Below are 25,555 nucleotides of genomic sequence, written 5' to 3' on the forward strand. Positions count from 1 at the left end.
CTAACTTACCACTCAGTTCTTTCATGTCAATGTGTCGGGGCCAGTTTGACATGTTTTGTTTTTTCATGGGGTGCTGCTGCTTCTGTTAAAATATACTGTGAGACTCTTCTGCTTATCGTTATTGATTAGCAGTTAGCATGAACGAAACCTTTTTACCCACAACCAGATTGGTTACACTGGTTAAACTGTATGTGATGTTGTTAGTTCAAACTAAGGTTGAGCCGGATACTCGGCTGAAATGAGTATCCAGTATGGATGTATCAATTCTGACGGGTATGAGTACCATACAAGAAATATGAGTCAATGTCCATGCTCGGGCTGGAGGAAAAGCCTCCTCAGGCCGTCCTGTGTTAGAGACAGAGCACAATACACCGAAAGCCACGCCCACCAGAGGGGAAAGCAATCGGCGGCACATTTTTAAAAACACTGTGCAGTAGTTAGCTTAAAACATTATTTCAGCATGTCAGGTGATTATTTTAGCAGGCTAGCTGTACCGGAGAAAAAACCGTACAATGAAAAGCTCACATATGTGGGTCGGTCTCATTGTCCCATCTGCTTGCCTTCATTTTCATGGAGAAATTATTCCACCGTGTCGCGTTTCTCATTCTCGCTGTTTCTTCACCGGGTCAGGTTTTTCTTTCCAGTCGGCTCAATTTCTTACCTTGGTGTAATGCAAATTAAGCTGTAAATATAATATATTGAGGCTTACAATAAATATAGCAACTTCTGATCAACCCATATCAATTTCAGGCTTAAAAATACAACTTCCGTGCAAACCACGCCCACCTCTGGTTTAAGTCCCACCCTGTACGAGTCCAAACACCGATACAGATAATGTAGATGGTTGAACAGATACGGATAGTGGTGTACTCGCTCATCCCTAGTTCAACTGTACTTGAGTTTAGAGTTTGTTTGTTTTTTCTTCTTTTATGATGATTTTGTGTGTTTAGATATGTCACGTGATTTGCAAAGCTGGTGTTTGAGAAATGGTTTCTGTTTCCGGTGCTTTAACTCTTGCTAAATCAAATGAATGATGCTGACAAATGATTTCTGTCAAAAGAGTGACGGCCTGTTAAATGTGACGCAAAGGCTTTGGCCTTTTCATAGCTCATGGCCAAAAGGCAAAAAATCAAAGCAGCACCACGATGTTTGGGGTTCGAAGTTACAACATAATTTAAAATGCGCCTTTCATCCTAATACGTGCTTCACAAATGCTACGGCTGGTCAGTACATGTACAAACACAACTTTATCAATTAACCAAAATGTTTTAAAAAAATCTGAACAGTTCACAATCACCATTGCACCTGACCCACTGTAATATCAGTATTATTTTTTTTTCCTTTTATATGTATATATATATAGAACTTTACAAATGACCAGTCAAGCATTTCTAAAACTCTGACTGACAGGATATTCCCCCAGCTGAAACATAAACAATGCATCTGTTTGTTTTTTTTTCCGCTGACATAAATTTTCCTGGCAAAGTTGTTGTCATGTAATTGTTTGCCATTAGAAGAAAACTGTGTAGTTAGATTTCCATGTTTAATGACTTAAAGAAAGCCTTTGAGACTTCATTAGTTTGCACAATGGTGCGGCCCAAAAGAGATTGTCTAAGAAATAGAAGTTAAAACAAACAGAACTTGTGTCCTCAGGTGATCTGGCCTGTCAAAGCAGGAAAGAAATAATAAATAACTGAAAACGTAAATAAATATATAAACATAAAACCTTTGAAATCCAAAACCTTTAATTTATAGATAAAGCATTAATCATAAAATGTTCAGGATTCATTGTTATGGGCTAAGTTATAAAAGAGCTTCTTTTAATGATTTTATTCATGAGCAAAGTATTATTCAATGCCTTCATCTCTCAGTGATGTATCCTGGCCTCTTATTTTTCCTCCCAACCATTATAAATCAGTGCAGTTCTGTGGGATGACATGGGTACCAGCCCTTAACATCAGCAAGTGGGATTTGCACAAAGCGTAGGATGGTTAAGTTCTCCTCCAGCTTCACAATTTATACTTATTATACAAGAAAGACTTTCACTATAGAGCCTAATCAAGCTGCATTTTTAATTCCCATTTAAATGCAGTTTTCTCAAATGTTCTTGCATCCTTGTTTTACGGAGAGAAGTTGTTAACAACACACATGCGACATCTTGTCAAGAATATCCTGCAATGCTACGTGAGGCGTCTCAATGTGCCTCATTAGTTTTGCTTTATTCAGTGCACCAGTTTGTGCATCAGCGTCTTAAGACTGTTTAGACAATAATAAGTGTCATCTCCCAGTTTTGCCCAGGTTGTAAAGGACAGTTTGGGACCCAAATATTGCAAGATCTCTGAAATACAATGCAGTACTTCACAGCGAAATGCATAACAAAAACAAAAATTAAAAAATGTATTTGCTGGAGGAAATTGTTTTTTGAAAATGATTACAAGTTTGGGAACTCTCTAAGGTAAGAACATGTGGCATTGCTCAGGATATTTTTCTCACCCTCTGCATATTTCACACTCTATTCGTCTTTGGAGATGTAAGTCATACTCAAAGAATTTGCCTCTGCATGCTAAACAGGCATAAATATGTTTGGTTGCGGGGGGGATCCTAACCAGCGGATGACCTTATTACACTCAATGTGTACCATGCACTGACAATATTGCCTTTATTTGTCATTATTACCACTCGCCGTTACTGCAAGTGGGAGGAATATCAATTTCAAAGAGAGGGACTCTGACGAAATGTTAAGAAGCCCCCCTGTCATGGGAAACACATCCCTACTGTTAGGAGTGGGCAGATATGGCTGCGTGTTTCTACTTATGGATATTCAGAGGAAGAGCACAGGTCCTGCTGTAATAAGGCATTTACCAATGCAGAGTAGCACTGTGCACTGTGAGAACATATGTTAATGTATTTGGCTGTGGCCAGAGAAACAGCGAGAGGTTTGGAAAAAAGAAACACATGGGACTGGCCTCCTGGAGCACACATTTTTCCCTCTACAAAGATATTATTATGACTAGTGCTCAGCGGTGGAGGAGAAAGGCAAAATTTACCCTGGAAGTGAGGAGAAGTTTGTTTTGGTGACGGTGATGGACCCCAATTGGGTCAGGCAGGCTGGTGGAGGAGAGACAGATCTGTGTACTCTGTGGCTTTTGAATCACATCAATGGCACACTTTTAACTGACTGCGCTGCCAGGAAAAAAAAGAAAAAAAAAGCACACAACATCAACATACTTGAGGAAGATATGTAGGGATATCGCTGTGAGCCTGGTCCCTGTGCTTTATCAATGTTTTACCAAGACGGTGCAACTGGTTCTGTGAGCAGGACCGTCTACATTCCTTCTCCAGAGTTGACAGCAACGTGATGCAAGCAGAAGACGATATTAAAAAAAAAAGAAAGAAAAAGAAAGAAAAAGTATTCCATACGTACGAGTTACCATTTGTGAACATGTTAGGAAAATGATGCCCTGACCCAGTATTTCATTTCACTATTTTACCTGCTTGTTACCATGTTAAGAAACACCACGTACCTCCCAAAGACAGCCTGCAATATGTAGATGAGAGTTTATGTAGAGAAAGATTTTCTGCAACCCAAGAAAGTGAGTCTTGCTTGACTTCCCCATTCATATGGATTACCTGAGAATATATTCATGAAGTTGGCTTTGGTCTCACTGGAGACAGTGGGAGAAGTAGTGTCTCTCTCAGAATATTGAGTATGTTGACAGTTAATATTTTATCGGTAGCAGCAGTGGTCAAACTAGTTTTTGTGTCCCATGTCCATTCACTATTGCTGAAAGTAAGAAGCAAATCATTATTTTTATTTTGTGGTGTATAAAAGGAGGAACACTTCATGTTAAAAGGGAAAAGATCAATCCATCATCATTTGACTTGATTTGTCATTCAACTTTCACTCAAAACATGCATAGCACCAAAAAGAGAGCGCTGTGTTGCTAATTTTGCCACTGCAAAAATGCTCGATCCAAAAACTCCACGGCACATTTCTGTCACGTCTATCAAGATCTCTGTAAAGAGGGAAAAAAACGTATAACATACATAAGATGATTTAATAATCTAACTGGGCTTTTATCCGTCTTTTTAAAAATTGATCTATTTATTATTTGAATTAAATTTGTGATCTACAACGTCACTTACCGCTGACAGCAAATGCTTGTTCACATATTCCAGTTATTTCAATGATAAATTTGATCTCCTGATATAAATTGATTTCTGCACAGTGATTGGATTACACAGAAATGGAGTAGTGACAAATGCAGTCCTTTTGAAGGGAAACCCTTCTGCACTTCACTAGATTGTTAATACTTGAAGCATTAATGCGATTTGTAATGTAATAATAGCAGTATTACCGCCTCTTACTCTCCATGTCACATTGAAATGGAAAAAAAAAAACAAAAACAGATTGTTTGTGGTGTTAATGTTTCACAACCTTCATTGTAAAGTCCAGGTGCTGATGGTGAAATGTTAATTGTGACAGTGAATGCACTTTGAAGTTGAGATGAAATCAGCTGAATTATATCACAACTCACCATTTGGATGGGTCAGTTTTGCGTTTGAATTCAAGTCAGAGGCAGCTCCTCAGCTTTCAGGAGACTGAGAATCATTAATCAGTATCATCACTGTTCTTTGTGTTTGTCAGTGAATGACAATGATTCGGGCTCTCGGTTTCAAACAGCAGCCGGTGATAAAGCATGTCATCGTGCATCACAATCTATGGACAATGCCTCTGCCAGTCTCAATGAAGGAAGCTGTCAGGCATTTCAATGGGCAAAAGATCAAACGGATGAACAATTCACATTACCAGGAAATCTTGATAAGCTAAAGTTTTGACACATTAAGGGGATTTCCATTTTCCTTTCTGCCGTGTTTCCTCTTTCACAGTGCACTTAGTGGCCACTTTATTACATACACCTTCGTGTTAATGTATCTCCCTCCTTCAGACGGTGAGTCAACCCTTTGTGACTCATTATGCAGGCGGACTGAGTTGAGAGGTTTTCTCACTGTCCAGCTGAACTTTTGTGCTCTTAGCATCAGTCTCCCGCGTCTACAGTGTGGCCAATTTCCTTCCAGCCAAATTTTTTGATTCATCCTGATCAGTTTGCTGTGATGAGGATGTGGAGTGAAAATCATCGTACTCTACGAGCCACTGGATAAAACTTAAAATCCCCGTATTGTAGAAGCCTCATAAATATATATAACCATTCAAATGGAAATTTTAGAGGAGAAATCTCTCCTTGTCTTCAAATCCTTGTTTCTGTTGCGACATGCACATGATTCACCCATCGCAACTGGTGCCAACATCAGAGGGTGTTGGATTCTTTCAGCCATGCACTCCTCTTAACAGATGGTTTTGTTTTTATTATTTTTTTTGTTTGTTTGTTTGTTTGGTTGTTTGGTTGTTGTTGGGTTTTGTTAACCAGTGGTGCAAGAAATGGTTATAATTAACAGCACAATCCCGCTCTCTTCTCCCACAGGGCAGGAACCGTCTAGGTGAAGCTGAGGTTTATCCTCAACTTGCAATTGAAACATTATGGAATTATTTTGATGTTACACAGCCAAGTGAATGTGTTGCTTCTGAATCCTCCTGTACATCCTTTTTGGTTATCTTTGAGCCAGCAGCAATATCTAATCTTTATTTCTTGAGGCTGCACATGAGCACAGTCAGACAACAAACACTTGAACCATGACATCATTTCTATGCTATGTCCAGAATAAACAGGAAATGTGTTCCTAAAATCGCATTCATCTTTCAGAGACTGTCAGATTAAAAGGTCTGGATATTGTTATGCATTACTTACATCATCGTCGTCATCACAAAAAGAGCTCCTAGATCATCTGTGCAAGCAGCTTATTACAATACAGACATAGACGGCGTAGAGAGCCCATGGTAGGATGTCGGGCTGGATTGTGGGCTTGACAAAACATGGATTTTGACACATGGGGTGTTTTATTCTGTGGTGTTCCCAGATCAAACCAAAATGCTTTTATTGTCATTTCTTTATCCGCAGTTTTGCTCTGTAACCATCACAACAAACGTCCTCCGACTTTAAGGAAGTTCTTCTTTTGACCCAGACCAAACTTTACCAAAGTTTAACAAAAGTTGCATGTGCCCAAAGCAAAACACACTGTGACTGTTCTATAAACTTTCAACCCTGTCTTTACATCTCGAATGCCTCGTGTCATAGAAAGGCTATTTTAGAACGCACTCTTACTGGTTATATCAGAGGTGTGAGGATGACCTATATGCTTTTTATATGCCAAACACTTGGACGTAATAGAGAACCAAGTCAAGGTAAAGCAAACAGGATATCCTAATTGATGCAGTGAATCTAAGAAAAAACTTTTATTTCTGTAATGCCAACATGCTGGAAAAATATAAAAGTGGAATATTCTCTCTCATGCATTCACTCTCTCCAGCGGGTTTCGGACTGCTGCTGGTGTTTGATATTGCACAGAAAACACAGACCGACAGGGGAATTTGAAATGCTGGTAGAAAAGAAGCTGACTAGTATCTGTTAGAGTCTGTAAAATATAATAAACATTGCAGTATAAGGCCAATTTCTGCTAAATGTGTTTAGATCTGCTAGCAATAAGCCACAACTATGAGGTGATGTTTATTGTTTCAGCAAACCACAGTTGCCGGAAAAAAAAAGGCAAGTCTTCAGTTGACAAATATTGTAGTAGTAAATGCAGTGTTGCTGTGCACAGAGAAAGAAAAAAGCCAGCATGTTAAAATATTTATCATATTTAGGTTAAAAGTGTAACTGCATGCTAGTGGTAAGGAAAGGTGCTTAGTTTATTTCTAAGATGCAATGGATAGACCTACTTAAAATTCCAACTCAGCAAGATACATCATGTTTGTTTGTTTGTTTGTTTTTTTTTGTTTGTTTGTTTGTTTGGTTGGTTTTTTTTTGCAAACTCTGCTGCTGACCAAATGCTACCGTTTATATTGACAGTGCATCGTCTCATTTTACTTTTTTTCCTCGAAATATAATCTGTCAATGTCTCACAATGATTCTGGGAAGTGACTTTCCTTGAAAAAGTTTTGTGCAGTCCCAGATCAGAGCCTAATGCAACACTTCTGGCATGAGGGGGAAGTAAGGGTGTTCGCAGCATTCAAAAAACTGAAAAATAAGCTCTCGAGTGAGTATAGATCAGAATCCCAGTGGGACATTTCTGGCACTTTGTTGAATCAATGCTTAAAAAATAAAAAATAAAAAAATAAAGATCTGTGTGTCGAATAGGGGCCCACATAGCATTACCAAGGTGTACCTAATAAAATTGTCAATGAGAGTATTTACAGTACTAGAAAGGGATACACTTTAGTCAGAGAGCTTTTGGCTGAAATATCCCTCCCTTCCTTGACTTCTTAGCACAGACACCATGACGTCCTGAATTTGCATAGTAGTAAAGAGTAATGCAGCTCTTGGAGGCTGGTGTGACACTCATTCAAAACAGCCCCCCCGCCCTGTCCCTTTTTCCCCAGTGTAGTCTCGAGCAAAATGTGTTGAACAGGCAGTGAGTGATGTGGGTAAAGAAAGTCAGACACTTCCTCAGTCGTAGTCAACCTCAAAGAGCATTTTGTCGTGTAGCTTCACCTGCAACCTTCTTTGCACCACCACTGAATCAAGGTCTGTTTCACTGTTTTTCGATGCTGTTTGATGTCAGTGAAACAGAGAAATGTGAAGGAAAAAATATATACAGTAAAACGAGAAAAAAAAAACAACTTTTCCACTCTAAAACTGGCACATTTATTGTTTTTTTTTTCCCACTTTCATCTTTTAGCATGTGGATGATTTTTTTTTTTGATGAGCGATAATTATTAAGTTAGATGTCACAGCATTATGAAGGATGTCCTTCAAAACGCATCTGATTTCAAGGGACAGCTTGACAAAATCCACTTTGAATTTGGTTGAAAGCATGTCTAATTGAATTTTGATACGTAATTAAATCAAGCAATAAATCAGCCCAGATCCCACTGCAACTGACAATTCAACACTCCTGAGCACCACAAGCTAATTATGATGAAGTTATTATCTCAGCCAAAGGGAGTACTCTGAATGGCTCCTTCTGCATCATGTGAAATCTTTTCAACTGGAATATACTCAACCTTGAGGAAAGGGCATCTCTCATATTAAGGATCCACAAGATCCTATAAATGTCATCCGTTCGGTCGATAATTTACCCACATTGAAACATTGTCCCATTTTAAAGCAGGTGATTACTTAAAGCAGTTGTGTTTTTGACACACTGATGCACCACGGCAGAAATAATCTGACGTGTTGAGCATCAGTAATTACAGATGGTAGTAATTTCTGTCAATAATCCCTCCATGCGTAGGAAGTGGCTATATTGATTTAACATGGATTTACAGCTTCATCCTCATCATCTGGTTTCTAGTCTCATATGGTTAATCAATTACATCCCCTGTGATTTAAATATATTTTAGATGCCATGCACTGTGCATGTAATCTCGTGACATAAGGTATTAAATAAAGTCTAATTATAACTTTGCCACTGTGTGTCATACCATACTTTGATGCTTTCAATAAGAGGGCAAATTGGCATGTCAGTCAAGACAGCTGCTGCGTTTTGATCCGCCGTTAACAAAATTTCGAAGTGAAGAAATTCGCATGATCCTCGTAAACAAATGTGGATAAATGAATAGAAAGCGTTTCAATGATCAGCCTGCTTGAAGCCGAGGAAACTTCTTACAGATACAGAAAGAGGTGGAGAAAGGCATAATTCTCCAACTCCCCAGACAACCACGCTAGATCTAGCTTGTATGGTTTTCGTAAAAGAATCTCGGCAACAATTACTGGTGTGGCTTCTTTGCATAATTTGATGAGCAAAGAGAACATAGATGAACTTTTTTAATTATTACGCCGCTTGGGATTGTGACACAAGTACAGCAGAGAGGGAGCGGGTCCACCACTACAGCAGCAAGGGAGGTTTTCTCTCTTCTCACCCCCCTCCCACACGCACGCACACACACCCACACCCACACACCCCCCAGACTTTTTTTTTTATTCATCCAATTTGTTGGTCCAAATGAAACAGCAAAAGGTTAGAGTGTGGAGTAATTAACAGCAGCTGTTCTAATGAAATCAGGAGGGGCCAGTACACTTCGAGGATCAATACTACACGAGGAGAAAGCAAGTTGGGTGGGTGGGTGGTGGGGTTTTCCTGGGGAAATACACATACAGAGGCCACTTAATAATAAAATGCTGATGAGGAAGGCAAAATGTTGTCCAGTTGTAAATCAAAATTGGTTCGAACACATTATGACGTTACAGCTGTCTGGTAACTGCGTTGGAGGAATGCTGCTCCCTGCGCGCGCTCAACAACTGTGCAGGATTTACGTTGCACTTTGTGCTTTGCTGAGCGGGTTTCCCTTTATTATATGTCAATAAGTACATCAATACACTTTGGACAACTGAACACCAATGCAGAGGGAAATGGGGATTCTATTTATCTAAGGCTACACTTAAGTATATTGAAGACTTTATTAGACCCTTTTGATGAGGAGGTGTTTTGTTTGCAACAGTTTTATCACTCTGTCTAAGACGTGCTGCGTTTGCCAGAAGTATAAGGGATGTTGATTTGAACTCTGCCCACCCTTTCTTGGCGGAGACAATCACGTCTCTTGTGTCTGTACACACAAGCAGATGGTATTCCCGTCGAAGTTTTCCTCTGTGAATATTTGTACTTTGCGTGCATATGTCTGAATGTGTGTGATTGTGACACGGCCACCTGACGAAGCTGTCATTTTCCTTCCTATTGATAAATTCAGACACATCCATCCCATCCGCGGGGATAACCACTTGATAGCAGGCCGCATGCTTCTTTCCCCTGACCCCTCTCTGAGCAGCTTAAGTCATGGACTGTGGTGCCGCACTGACATTTCTGGAATACAAAGCAGCCCTGACAACTCCTGCTTGACCATTATTTTCACCAACTTCTTGCTGAGAAACCAGTTGAATTGAACAGCTGCAAACTTTAGTGGGCATCACCAGTGAACCCTGTGTCTGAGTCATGTGGAATGTGAAATGCACAGAGGTGAGGCGTTGCAGCTGAGGAGACTGTGGCCAGCTACCATTGTTCCCATCTCCTTACCTGGCTGTGTGCTTCTATCCACCTTCAAAGGTGTTTACACTCAAAACTGTTATGTAGGAGGCTAGAGAGACGGGAGCAGCAGATCTCATTAGCTTTAAACTGTTAGGACCATGTAGACCCCGGGGATGAGTGGTTTTGAGGCTTTCAGCGTAACTCGAAGTTATCGTATCATGCACTCAAAAAAGAGTTTTCACTGACTGCAGTGAGAAGCCTTAATGTGCCTTTGTTTTTTTTTGTTTTTTTTTTTTTTAGGTTTTTTTCCATCTTTGAACTCAGTATTAATGGGGAAACTCAACAAACCTTTTTATTGTTATTGTGTCCTAATTCTAACAGAGTGCAGAGGCCAGCCAATTCAGCAAGGCCATATTTTGAAAGAAATGGTTAAACACTGGATTTCATTTTCAGTATGATTATAATGCGGCAGAACAGGTTCGAGGGGAAGCCAACAGTTATTTTGCTATCAGTGGTGGAAATTGCCGAAAATGAGAAAAAAGGACTATCAAATGGACTGCTATTCCTCCTCAAAAACACATTGCAGTGTCCACAAGTTCAAAAAGGTCAGGAGAAAATCGCATCATAGAAATCCTTAAGGCAGTAGTTTGATTGGCTTATTGTTCAAAGGTGTGCACCTCTGGTTATCTTTCTTCTTGTGTACAAACGGTTTCCCTGGATATGTATTGGTTTTAAGTATAAAGGCTTGCGTGAATTTGATCAGACGTTTCCAAAATTCAAATTTGACATTATGACCTCAACTCTTGGCTAGTAAACATTAGCAGAACCTTTTTTTTTTTTGCCCCTGAATAATAAGTTTGCAGCGCAGCAGGACCTCCACACACACACACACACACACACGCACATGCACGCATGCACGCGTTTCTGTTTTGTTCGTCATGTTAGAGCTTATATTTTGAACATGACAACATCTTCTTAAATGACCAAAATAATACTAAATCACTTTCATTTTCACATCATTTTCTGAGGCTGTAAATAATATGTTGTGTGATATCATTTCCTTCTGCACTCTAGAAGTAAATATCTGTACTGAGGGAAACTGATTACTTGCCCTGTGTGCAAAAACTGATGGAAGATAGTTATAACATCTCTGATATGCTGGCAGTTGGATTATTGTCTTTCTCTGGCTCACTGCAGGCTTAGTTTCAGCTGTAAATGTAATATTAGCTGCCTTCCAGTCACCTCCATACAGCTGGAAAGCACCCATAGCTCCCTACCTTCTGACTTTGCCTTTTGATTACTACCCAGTCCTTCCGCCTCTCTGATAAACCTGCCACACCACTGCTCTGCTCTGACCCTCACTGAAGAAGAAAGGCAGTGCAGCTGCAGCGCTCGAACCAGCCTCCAGTACATCCTTGAACTCAGCACTGCTGTTCCCTTTAGAGAGAATTACAATAATAACGTATTATTATTTGCATACGTTGTTTTTGAAAAATGAACTCCTATAATGCGCTATATGTTCAGTTCACTCCAAAAAACATTCACTATTTATTCATTGTGCGGCCACTGTGTCTAAAAAATTGGATACAGAAACAGAGCACAATAAGGTCTGGTGTTTTTAATCAATTATTAATCCAATATTTTAATGATCAGAGTGCCCGGGGTGATCAAAGGCAGGGTTAGAGCTCCACTGCCTTCGCTCGCTAAGACATCCTTCTGTACTTTGATGTGGTTCACCAACAAATGCACTTATCTTAAGCATAAGTCTCTCCCAGGCTCGCATGTGGGTGCTTTGAAAGTGCTCGTTTGAAAGGCGTTCCTACAGAGAGAAGGTCACTGACCAGTACATATAGAGGAAGGGAAGAAAAAAAAAAAAAAAAGGACAACGCTCACGTTTGTGCTCTCCTGCAATCGAATGTACAACTACTATTTTGAATGTCATATAGATATGAGACAACCGTGGGTCAACTTCTCAGATCCCTCATGTACATTATCATATATTTAATTGGTTGCCAAGGTCTCTAACTTGATGCACGTGTCACAAAATGTTGAATAAAACATTGCATAAAAAAGAAAGCGCTGTCGGATGGCAGCCCCGAGTAAAAGCTTGCTTTAAATGACAAGTCAGTTGATGCAAATTAGCAACACCTCAAACATACCGGACAAATGTTGATGTGCTAAAAAAAGGTGGGAAAAAAAAATCCATAACTAGGCAGCTCACGCCATCATGTCAGATTGGTGTGGTGATTGTTCAAGTATGAGATATAATTACTATCCTTATTACTGCTCTCTCTCTCTCTCTCTACGTTGTGTATGCATTTATATGTTGTTTGTGCTTCTCCGTGGACAAAACAGTTGTGTTACATTGTTACTTTCTGTTAGGGCTGGGCAATATGGAACAAAATCCAATCACAATATTTCATATCAGTCAATATATCAAGCTATAAATCAAATAACTACTTCTGTCAAGTTTAAAGGTTCCTTTTTACTCCTATGTGAGATGTAAAGATTGATATTGGTTTAAATATGATTTAGATATGATTTCTGTAAGAAGTTAAACATATTAAATGTACTACAGCCCTTATAGAACTGTATTTCAAATAAATAAAATTATTATATAATAAACTAAAATCTTAATTCTGACCAGTCAGAAGCTTCAAGTGTTCAAATTCTTTGATCAATCACAAAAAAATAAAATAGGGCATACAAAATAGAAAAGTTCCTCGGACCTTTCTTCTCAACAATGTCCTCGTCTTTTGAGCCTTGGGCTGCGTCCGTTAAAGTGTCTCCTTCGGGGACGTTGTTGCTCGTGTTAACATTTTCTGCCATTTTCTATATTTTGCTCCCACTCCTAACGCACTGGTGGCCAAAACATAAGCACATGTGCTTACGTTTAAGCCTGCTGCATAACCTACTCTCTCTATGTGTGTGCCAACCTGGCCATGGATGGAATGAGTTCCATCGGCCATGTCTTATATTTCTATTGAGGAAAAGTTATTTCGCGATAATTATCGTTTTATCGTCCCTCCCTACTTTCTCTACATTGAAGTCTTCACAACGGCTTTCTGAAATTTTCAATTCCTTTAAGGCTCATATTCACGTCTTTTGGATGAATTTAAGCCAGCCATTTGCTCTTTGTCACCTCTTCTTTGCTCTCAGCCTACTCCTGACTGAAGTATGTGGCTACGCTGTGTTCACCAACCTCGTCTGCCATTGTGTGCTGCTGAAGTAGTACTCAAAAAGAAAATTACATCCAGCCATAAAAAAAAAACTTTTAGCACACACATTAAAAAATTGCTGCTTTCATAGATAGCTAAATGTGAATTACCAGTAATTATCAGATATAGGTTTGAAAAAAAAAAAAAAGAAAAAAAAAGAAAAAGAAAAAAGAACTGAAGAAGAGACAAACATGTTGGTGACATAGCCTTCATATTCTTTGACAGTGAGGCACACTGAGACACTGAGGTACTTCATGGCAATGATATGTTTTGTCCACATAAACATAGTTGTTTTGTTGTATCAGTATTTGACAGAAGTTTTGAAATTTGTAAATTTGCTTTAGTTGTCCATCGTGTCGCTCCATTTCGCACCTCTCTATTGTTCAGTCAATATCAGCCTCCCTTGGTGTACAATTATGGTGGGGTAATCTGTTGACATGAACTTGTTTCCTGTTCATTGTTTTACTGTTCCACCTCAGTAGTCCATTCCACTTCTTCCCTGTCTAAGTAGCTCCTCATTTCCAGATTCCTTCTATTTTCTTTGCAAATCAAGTCATGTACTCAGATTATTATACACAGTACAAAGAAAACAAAATTAGTGATTAAAAATTAAATACTCTTATCTCTCTGTGAGTTATCTCAGTCCCCAGAGAGAGGATGCTATTTTGCAGGCTTGCGGGTGTCTTTTGTTCCCAATTTAGAAGCTTGTCGCTGTTTATTGTTAATTTTTGATGCTTCATTTGATATTCTGTTCACTTTCCTCCCTGACATGCAGAGAAAACATCTTTATCAAAGTGTCATTTGTGTGGCTTGCATTGTCAGAATGTCAGGTTTGGCCTATTCTTTACATTTCTGAGGAGAGGGCACGTACTCTGCAGCCAGGGTTCTCATGTGTGTACTGAGCATGTACTCTCCAGACCCTGTGTCTGAGTGAAGCGAAAAAATCAATTTGTGTGCCCCCCCTCCAAAAAAAAAAAAAATCTATGAGGCTGTTAATTGTGAACTCTGTGTTTAAAAAAGTTGAAGCGAGAGTGGGATGTGAAATGACTGTTCTTCTGTCCTTGCAGGACGCCTGTCAACTTGGCAAGATAACCTCTGTGAATGTAAGTCTCACTCAGTTCTCCGCTTTTCCCTGCATGTGCATGAGCATCGTTAGAGCATGATACTGGGCAGGGGTTCGCTCTGATATTTCACACAAGTCACACCAACAATAAATCTGCCTGTCACTATTACGGTACCATAATCTTTGTTGCTAGAACTATAGAAATTGCTGCTATTTGAAGTGAAATGTTTTACAGCGTCTAGTGAAAGGTTGTGTGGGTTAAACATTAAGCAAACTCTGCTACCATGAGGATTGAATTAAACAAAAGAAATGCCTTTTCATTCCAAAAGCCATTTTCTGGGAAGCAGGAGGTTTTAATCCAAAAGCAAGGACTGATGTATTTGTCTGATCTGTCTGATACTCTATTTTTTTAGTTTTCAATTTTCATGTGTTTCTGTAGAACAGCTTTGTTATTCTTGTATGAATATGACAAAACATTTTGGGTAAATGTTTCTACTCATCAGGGTTTGTTTCTTCAAACGGTGTAGAATCTTAAGTGGGTTCTCAAGCTGCACGTTTCGCCACAAACAGAAGAGACATTGAAATCATTTTTTCTCATCGGTGAAATGATTATTTCTATTACAGTTTAGAGAAAGGTACGTTCGCTGCAAAGAGAGTGACATAAAAGAATTTTTACTTTTCAATTGTTTTTATTGTTTCAATAATTAACTGAAACATTCCAAACAATTAATGGCATTTCACTGCTCAGTAGCTACTATTACATTTAAACCCAGTTCTGTTTTGTCTTGTGTGTGTGTGTGTGTGTGTGTGTGTGTGTCACACACAGCTCACCAGTCTTTGCTCCATGAGAGAGCAGGTATATCAGAGTTCCTGTCTCACTTTTCCCAGTCAGATGATACTTAAACGTTTTCAGTTTCAGCATCTCGAGCCGCTGCGTTGAAATCCTGCACAACATGTTCTGTCTTTCATTCTACTTTCGCTTTTGTCTATTTTTACAATTTGATTTTTATTTACAGTGGAACTGGTATGTGGATGTTGTTGAATTCAGTAACGTTTTATTAATGTCAAGTGTTGTGCACAACTCGTGCTTGTAGGACTAGCGAGTATTTCCAGCAGTTTATGTTGAGAGGAGAAGCTCATAAGCTGATGACTCAAAAAGCAGATTTTTTTATTTGACTTCAAATATCACCTAGCAATCTCACAGTTCACTTGTTAAAATCACCTCCCTCTTGGATGTTCACGCTAACTCACCATCTCACTCACATTTGGAACATTATGTACAAAAACAAGATTTTTGCTGATTTTCTACAATATTGACACCAAAAAGAGAGGGCACAACTGGGGACGCATTTTTTTTATTTTTATTTTTATTTTGTGGTGCCATTGCTGTTTTTCTTTTTTTTTTTTCTTCTTCTTCTTCTTTTTTTCCTTCACAAAAGACATGTGTGACATGACAAATAAGCATCTCCCCTGAACAGATTTATGCAGGTCTAGGTGTGCCTGCGAGCTGATCCTTATCTGAAATGGCAGAGCCAATCTCCCCTGATTCACTCCTAAGTGGTCCCTGTTTATCACTCAAAGTGGGGTGGTTGTCAGCCAAGTCCTTCTCCTCATAGCGCTGAATTCTTTGCTATTTCTAGATGCTTGGAAGAAGCAGTGGAAAAAGTATGTATAATAATAAAAACTCAGAGAGCCGAGGTCTGGCAGAGGACAAGGTGGCAGCCACTTGGCCTCTCCTCCTCTATATCTAAATATAACTGACTTCTAATCCGGTAACCCGCAAATCCAGCCCCATCTGCCTATTGTCTGGGTGGTTACCAGAGGGAGGGTTTGGGATTGGCTGGCTTGTTATATGGTAGAACTTGGCAAGCATCTCTCCTGTTCATTTTATCTCTGTGTACATACTTCTCAAGGCAGTGTTTTATCTGGCTGAAGGGGCTTTGTTTGGTCTTGATATCTCTTACCGCAGCTTGTCTTTGCTTTATGGATTTCTGGCAGCTTCTTTAAATAAGTGATAATGCTTTGCAAAACACTCACCTTGACTCTTCTGTGGATGTTTGGTGTGTTGGTTTTTTTTTTTTTTTTTTTTTTTTTTTTTTGCATCTGCCTTTCCACATTAATGTTTCATTTATGTTAGTCATTATCGCCGGGAGTGAAACTTTTATTTATTGAAGACCCATTAGTGGCATGTGATTATAATTAATACTGTACCTAAACTATTTAGGATTGAGCTGTATCCTGAAATCTAATCAAGCCTTTCTTAATATCTGGCACCAACTTGAATGGGCTTGAATAAACAGAAGCCTAAAATGTAAGACACTCCCTGATGTAACATGATTATTTCCTAATTGTTATAGACAGCTGTTTGTTTTAATAGATTCTGGATGCCATTGTTTGGAGCAACTTTCCAATAATTAGAATATGTGAAGAGCAAGTATGCTTTTTGTAGAGCTGCCAAGCCCTCAGTAAGTGGGCTTTTTCTTTCGCTGGAACCTGGACTTTGCTTTTTGGGTGCATTTTCCAGTAATTTGAGAAACAGCTGCCAACACTGTTTGAGAACAAGGAGATATTTAGACTACTTGAAAGTGTGGGCGAACATGGCACACGGTGCTATATGATTTTGCCAACAAGGTATCCGTCTCTCCTCCGTCTTAAATATGTGAATAAAATTGTGGGAAGAGTGGGGGGAGAGTGTTTCTCTCTATTCAGGACTGTACGGCACATGGAGTCAAGATTCATTTTAATCCTGCATCTTATTCATTTGTATGTGATTCAGAAATTAGTGGGACACGTGAGAAGATAACTATCTTATTTCTTGGTGTGAAAAAGCAAAATATCAACAGAGAGCTCCAGTTTCTGGATTAAATGGAACCAGAGTTTAGGGCTGTGTGTGTTTTTGTTTGTTTCTTTAGCTCCCCTTTTTCCATCCTTTTCATGCGAATCTCATCTGTCTTTTCCTTACGCCCTACGCTCACACGATTTCTCACACACACACACACACACACGCTGATTTGTGGCCTCAGGATCTAGATGAATCAAGTAAATAGAATACTTAGCTAGCTGTTTCAACATCACAGCATTGAAAAGCACTCAGTTGTGCTTTCAGGGTGCAAACTGTGTAGATTTAGGTTAGTCAACCCTCTCTGATAGTTTTCAAATGAAGCTTTGTGTTCACACTGTTTTGGCAGTTTTCACTTTATTAGTAGCGCTCTCCCTCACTCCCCCAAATTTCCTGGCATTCTTTAATCTTATCAAAGAACAATTTTTGCTTTATTTATGCTCTATAGTGCTGAAGAAAAAAAAAATGTCTGCACAGAGGCATTAACTTCTCCTGAGCTTGAAGGAGCATGTGTTAATGATGTTTTTAATTCAGGACCTGCATATTGCTTTTGTTGCTATAGTGATGAAGAAAATCAAGGCAGCCATTTGTGCTCCGGTTAAAAAAATAAAAAAATAAATAAAAAAAAAATTCTCTCATCAGTTTGAATAATGGGATGAATAAAATTCACCGCAATAACCGAAGCTGAGGGCGTAATTATATTTTATGTGTTTTATGCCTCTATACAGCGTGATGCAGTATGATGTTACACAGAGATTCATGTAGTATCCTGTATATCACAGTGACAGTGCTTGGTTTTTACCATTTTTACCTCAAAGCCATGTCAGATCGTTATTGATGTGAAAATATAAAAGACAAAAGTAAAATGAAACCAGTGTTGTCCGGAGGTTTACCCAGCATGCATCACAACTTGAATGATTGTAGCTGTGTGGAATCGCCGACATGCTAGCAGACACCGCCACACACAGGAAGTCTTTTCTCTCCTGCTCCAAAGAAAGGTCGCAACATGAACTTCTGTAAACCTCGGGAGAAATCAAAGAGACCTGCACTTTTCAGAAGAAAATGCCCACATGTCTGTGATCCCCAAGACTTTACAAATCAAAGTCTCAGCCTCAAAACACCTTCCCAACCCTTTTGTGTGTGGATTGGGTGAGAGAAATAACTAGGACATAGGTCAACCTGCTAATACACATCCTCTCCATAATCAGGACAGGGACTCTCAATTATTAGTCTTTGAGTCAGTTTATTATCTGAAAAGAAATTCACTATACTCAACAGACCAGATATAATTTTTGGGTTAGGAGGTCATTGTTAGTCAATTAGTCCTCATGGTGACAAAATGCAGTTTTGGTATACGTTACTAATAAAAGCAGGTAAAGATGATGGATGCAGTAATCATCCCGAACCGGCATTTGATACAATTAAGCAATGATTTTCCTCGTAAATGCCATCCAAGTACTCATTCACCCATAAACGAGTGTTGTTGTCACCCCCTCATGAAGATATTATTAATCTTTGTTTGTCAGTGTTTGTTTTGCAACATTCTCTGCATCAGGAGAGGAAATTAACTAAAAAGATATGTTCTTTAATACTGAGCGGCATGCATCTGCTGGACTGTCGCAGTTTTAAGGACACGGTTTTCTAAATGTCGAGTGTCTTTTTAAGAAAGAAACAGGACCGCTGCAACTAAAGTCGAGGTGAAACTTTCAGTTGATTATTACATTTATTGAACGACTTGCACAAACCTCACAGGCCTAGTTCACCCAAATAATTCTAAAAAAATATTTTCTCCCATAGGTCTATAACCTCACACGCACACACAGTTTCAGTTTGTGACAGAGAAGCTCTGTAAGACTGCTGTCCTCTGCCTATTACATTGCAGAGAGGAATTTCAATTGTGATGCATTTCAAAAGCAGTGAAATATTAAATTTTTTGAAAAATCAACAATGTGACTCTTCAGGAGGAATGGCCTTGTTCTGTGGACAGAACTGACTGTAAACACTTTTCACTGAAAACATTTTCAAATATAAAAAAACAATGAAAAAAAAAAAACAACTACCACTTCTCTATGTGTCTACAGATTATTCAAAGGAATTAGAACTACAAACCGTATTCAGAAAAACAATGTAATTTCATTTTTAAGTGCTGTGGGCACAACAGACGGCTAAAGAGAACTGGACTTGTATTTAATGGTTTATTCAGCACCCATGCACGCCCACACCACTACTGCTAGTTTATGACCATTTATTCATTTATTGTCCCGTTTCAGGACAGCACAGACAACACTGAAGACTAATAGTAATTAAACATTATCTCCTCTCATCATTGTTCTCCAGACCCAGCGTCGTGTGACGTTCCACCTTCCGGACGGTTCGCAGGAGAGTTGCAGTGATAGCGGGCTGGGAGACCCGGAGCCCAGCAGCATTGCCAGCACTACCCAGCCCCTTCCGCTCAGCTTCCCCCAGGACGAGTACTACGAGCAAACATCACCTAACAGCCGTACAGAGGGAGACGGAAACTCAGACCCTGAATCCAGTGAGTACACAGTTTTGCATGTGCTGACAGTAGGCAAGTCTATTGTGATGAATTTTATGCTGTTGTTATTTTTTTTTTGTTTTTTGTTTTTTTTTTTTTTGTTCTTTTTCGTTTTTGGTTATTTGTTTGCTGAGAGATTACAGCTGTGATTTTCCTAGGAACAACACAGTCTTGCAGATGCATAACAAGCAACCATTTTCTGTCAAATAACCAGTAACAAGCTAGTTGCACATTAATTCTGTTAGGACAGTAATTTTGCTGGAGGAGAAGGAGCATTGCACTGCAGAGAGGCAGGGTTAGTGTTGCTCTATGTGCATTTTTCAATTTTTTCCCCTTTAAAATGAAAACAGAGACCAACTGAATTCATATTGCATATGCAAATAAATTGGATGTGATTAAAATAGATAGTGAGCCGTTGTTATGGGAGTCTCGAGTAACATTAAGGGTGCAGCTTGTAACAGTATTTATATTGTGTTGTATTTATTATTGGCTACTAATTTTGTAAGCCAGAGTTTTTTAAATGGGGTCCATGGCTAAACTGTACAGTGTAAGTGGGAATTATACCTCTGAAGCTGGAAGTCTGTTGGTGAATTTATTCAAATGATTCACAAGACAGCTGTCACTGCATGGCTTACTGCCCAATGATGTTCTCCATAAAAAGCTCCATTGAACGCAAGGATGCACAACTCCTTCCTCATACATATACAACAGATTTAAAAAAATAAATAAAAAAATAAAAATAAAAACCCCACTTTTTTTCAAATAACTGGCTAAGGGGAAAAGGGAGAATACTTAATGTACTTTTTCCACCAGGGCTAGAGCAGATCCAGAGCCAGGATGCCAATAACGCTACTGAAGTGGATTTCTCTCCCTTAACATGAACAAGTCTATTCTGAGAAGCCCATCAATGTGTCCTTGTCACAGACCAACCCCCCCCACTTCAAGCTGGATATTCTAGACTCAATGAATCAGATGTGCTATCTGGAGGTAATCTGGCCTCATGTATTGGAGTAGGGCGGGGGGGTGTTGAGGCTCAGATTGGAGCAGACCTCGCCTTCTTGTGTGGCTGTGTGTATCAAGGAATAGCAGAGATGCTCATGGAGTCAGCTATCAAAACATATCTGCTTTTTTCCTAAAAAAAAAAACAAAACACAGAAATAGATTGCTTTGCATACATCTCTGTGCAGTATAACCATTGTGTCACAGCTGACGGTGAGACACCAGTCCTCGGTGCATCTGCCTCCCCAGCAGCTGCACTGACAGGTCCGCGGCTGGGGTGTCAGTGTGAGTGTGATTGTGAACACATCTGTTTGACATCAGACAGGATGGCTGCCATCGTGGCGATGGGCTCCTGTTCATTTACATACAAAGATCTCATTTGTGATTCTTCTGTTTTTGATGAGAGGATGTTGGAAGCTACAAGAACGAATCATTCCTTTTCCAAGGTAGTCCTGAATGCACAGCCAGCTGACCTCCATAGTCTCCTACCTATACTGTACACATTCAGGGAGACCAAAACACAGTCGCACATCTAATGATCAAGCCGCTCATTCCCCAGCTGTTCCCTTTAATGTACTCACTGTGGTGACAGCACTAATTTAAACACGTAATTCATTCATTTACAGAGGTAATGGCTCATCATCTCATTAATATTCAGTGACATAAACATCTTATACTTCATAAACTTACTCAAACACTGCACTCACTCAGTTTCCCTCTGGGATAATATTTGTTGAAGTGCATTAGCTTTAGAGCACCGTTCTGATATAGTAAATGGACGGGTACTTATATTTTACTTATAATTGGTGCATTAACAATCACAGGAAAAGTGCGACTGATAGGAGAATAACTGAGAAAGTAATTAGATATCGCAATGGTTATTTGACCAAAAGCCCATTAAAATGTGCTGCTCCAAATTATATTTCAAGCAGCGTAACTGACTGGTGTTAACGTAAAACCAGACAAGAGGTGGTCTTGTTCAGTTCTGTAAACACAGTGTGAACGGTCATTTCATAAAGAAAGTGTACCCACTTAAATCATGTATGTAAGTCATTCTGAAAAGAATTTAGGACAATGGAGCTTTTATATGGTTTTGTTTCTGTCTTTGCAGGTAGGACATTCATATTTCACATTTCTATAATTCAAAAAGCAATTAAATAAAATGCTAATTATCATAAATTCACACCTAACTCATAAAGGTCCTCTGATTTGATTTTAGAAGTACATTTGCACGTGCACGCACTCTCACACATTATTGTAAGATCGATCTAAAGTGTTCTGACTCATCTCAGATAAACTTTGTCTCTGTGCTACTCAGTTGAAAAAGACATGAATGGATCCTGTACATGGTGACTTTCTCCAAGATGAGTGCCTCAGTGACAGAGCGGGTGGGGCCTTAAGATGAATTAGATATGGTTTTATCAATGAGCACCAGGCCGGCATAGTGGTGGCAATATCTTATCATGTCGTCCAAATTTGTAAACCAAAAAGAACAAGAGGGAGTGGAAGGAGGGAAGAGGAGATAAAATGACTCCAAGTTAAGAAGGAGAAATAGAGCCGAGAGACAAAAGACTCCAGCAACAGTTTAAAAAAAAGAAGAAGAAGAAGAAGAAAGAGAGAGAATTTCAGGAGTCAGGAGCGGTATTGTTTTGTAAAGGTGCTTCAGTTTGGACCTGAATGTGAATGTCAACTTCCACTGAATAATTGTCTGTGCCAAAGGCAAGCCATGTGGCCTTCTTATGACAATGAATTTCTCAACTCCTCTTTAAACCTGCATCTTTATTAGACCACCCACTCTTGAAATAAAGTTCATATGACATTTTATGTTTCTATTATTTATGAGTTAGGCGGCTGTTCATTTTATGGGCTCTTGCTTCCCCCTCCAGGCTTACTTCACCACTCCACCATCAGTCTTCTGCTGTCGCCTTTTTTTGTCACACATTGTTCCAAAGGTTTTGATATTTCTTCCTCCAGATAAAAGCAGAAAATTAACATCATCAGCACGCGTGTTTTTTAAGGACCGACCCCCCCCACCCTCCCCACCCCACCACACACACACTCCCCATGCATCTGACTGCTGGCTTTTACAGAACTGCGCATCTAAAACTATTAGACGTGATGAATCGTACCTGTCCCTTTCGGCCGACTCGCAACATCAAAACATCAAAAGCAGGAATACATAATGATATGCCATGTTTGTCTTCCCTAAAAAAGATGGATGTGCGCTGCTGTTTTCATTATTTGTGCTGAACTTCTGTGCTGCTGTGGCATCCTCCCTGACTGACTTTTCAGGGAATCACTCAAAGTGCTGTTGTTTTAGTGTAATATTGGAAGCATTCAGTTGAGGAAAACATCATTCTTGACCCACATTCGTTCAGAAATTGTGTCCCGTGGATCTTGTTGTTTTTGTTTTGTTTTGTTTTTTTTTTTCATGACAATGACAGTCGGCTTTCTTTTTCAGTGACATTACTTCCCTTGTGATCTTTCCAGTTTTACTGATATTGAATAATTCAGTAATCCTGTGTTTTTCTTTTCTTGCGTTTATTAAGTCGGGATTGTTAAATTGACGTTGGTTGAATGATGTCCTGAAAGGTTTTTTTTCGCTGATGATGAGACTCATCATGTCATGGACGGCGGACAATGCTGAGCAAGTGGAACCAAATCCCTGCTTCTGAGTCCTTCCCATTTTTCAAACAATACACAAATTTGTTTTCTGCACAAATTTGTGTAATGTTCTTATTTCTTTCTCCTGTTGTTGGAGTTGAGGGATTTAGAAGCTTGTGCTTTTGTCCACTTACAATCAGCTCAGCAAAGGCAGTTTTGAAGCAGTGCATTAGTCTCTGGGAGAAACATGAAAACCCTCCGTACCCTAATGCCGTATCTTAATCTGTGGCATATGGCTTTCAAATGACCAGCTTACACCTTGTCTGTCCAGGATATAAATCTGCTTTTAAAATAAGCCAATCCTTTTTAAACACTGCAAGTAAAATAAGATTATAGGTTTAAATATGCTGCAAAGCATATTGTAAAACTGCAGACTTCTTTTTTTTTTTTATTTTTACAAAAGAGAATAGCTCCATCAAAAACCAGATTTCCATCAACAATTCAACTTGATATTTGAATTATTTTGCACCTTGTGTAATTTCATGTCCTAAGATTTTATAGCAGATTATATATTTCCTGATGCAGTAGACTAATAATCTGATTAAAGGCTTCCAGAGTTCTTACTTTGTGGGAGTTACATTCTCAACTCTTTGATTTCTGTAAGTCCAAAATTTTTATAATAGCTCTCAGTCTGAGTTTCCAGTTGACTGATTTACAACTGCCCTTTTACTTGTCTTTGGAAAAGGCCACTTGACTTGATCTAGTGTGTCAAACGCGTTGATACCGATTGAATTTTTAATACTTCTCAAGCCTCAAACTGTACCCAGTATGTCTAGCTGCCAATGGCAAGCTTGCACAAAGATTGGAATTCAACTGTCTAGACACAATCTGCCCATGAATAAAGGGATTTTATGAAGAATTGAGGTAAAGAAAAAGGCGAGATGCTTGTGATTGGAAAACCGCAACTAAGTGGAACTGCAAAACGGCATTCTGCCTTTTACAACAGGACTTAAACACGTTATTTGGTGGCAACAACACCGTAGTACTCAGTACAGTTAGCCGTATTAATTATTCATATGAGTCCAATCTCAGTTTCACTTTGAGGGTTCTCATATGCAATTAGTAGTAATGAATGTGCTTCTTAATTACATTCATTTGTGCAAATTTCCATTCCCCATTGAATTTTTCTGTGGAAACATTGTGACACTGACCAATGGCATATCATTTGCAATGTGACTAAATCCATTCAGCATAGAACAATTGGCTGTAATTAGTGTTACAATGTCATCAGCGACAAGGGGGAAAGACTAAGCTGACATGCAAGGGAGAAGAAGACCCTTGTTCGGAAAGTTAAAAAGTCTTATGTCGTAGTAAGATCCAGATAATTGGCTGACCGCAGGTTAGAAGGATGATCAACTGTGGAAAGGCTGCTGGGCTTGATTTTTTTTTTTTTTGTGTGTGTGTGTGTGTGTGTGTGTGCGTGTTACTTTTATTAGTGTAAAGTTGGCTGAGCAGAGTTTCTGCTTCATAGCAATGGTCCTCTCCACGTTTAGGCACTCAAGAGCTGCCATTTCAACCTTTTACTTCCACCAGCCCATCTTGCTGTGGACTGTTGGCAAATGAGCAGGTTGGCTGAGGTGATTAAGTGTTGTCTTTCTAAGGGATAGATTGCCGGTGGATAATGAAAGACAGGCGAAGGCATGTCTCATTAATTTCAAAACATGAGGTTGCATATTGCCATGTTATCAGAGATAGTCTCGCTTCAGTGTGTATATTTAATTCATTCTGCACATGAAATTGTAATGCTGCCTGTCCCTTTTCTTACAGTTATCCCACAATCTACAAGATAACTTCTTGAAACTACTTTTTTTTTTTCCCCACATCATTTGCACCAGTTTGCTTCCCGCTATATATTCTCCCTCATATAAATAAATAAAAACCTTTGTGCCTTCTGGCTCCAAGAACTTTTTACAGCTTTCCCAGTGGGCCTGCAAGTGAGCTAAATGAAGCAACAGTGAGTATTAACCTACATAGATTGGACCTTTCCTTTTAAGATGATTTTAGTTTTTTTTTTCTCGCTCCCCTTTTTTTTTTTTTTTGACCGCCGGGGGTCTAGAGCTGAGTCAGAGGGGGATTTAGATGGACTCATCTGTATCCTTCTCAACCGGTTGGGATTTGGTGGGAGTGCTCAGCACTCAGAGGTGAGGTGGAGGGGAACC

General features: G+C 39.3%; 1 protein-coding gene across 1 annotated transcript in view; it reads left to right on the forward strand.

Annotated features, from left to right (window-relative positions):
- The window catches only part of pcdh11 (protocadherin 11), a 112,529-nt gene that overhangs the window by 52,219 nt on the left and 34,755 nt on the right, over positions 1 to 25,555 (forward strand). Inside the window, exons 4-5 of the mRNA XM_029512779.1 lie at positions 1,962 to 1,964; positions 19,535 to 19,733. Coding sequence (XP_029368639.1) covers positions 1,962 to 1,964; positions 19,535 to 19,733 — 202 coding nt within the window. The remainder of the gene's footprint in view (positions 1 to 1,961; positions 1,965 to 19,534; positions 19,734 to 25,555) is intronic.

The sequence above is a fragment of the Echeneis naucrates genome, chromosome 10 (assembly GCF_900963305.1).
Source record: "Echeneis naucrates chromosome 10, fEcheNa1.1, whole genome shotgun sequence".
Lineage (NCBI taxonomy): Eukaryota > Metazoa > Chordata > Actinopteri > Carangiformes > Echeneidae > Echeneis > Echeneis naucrates.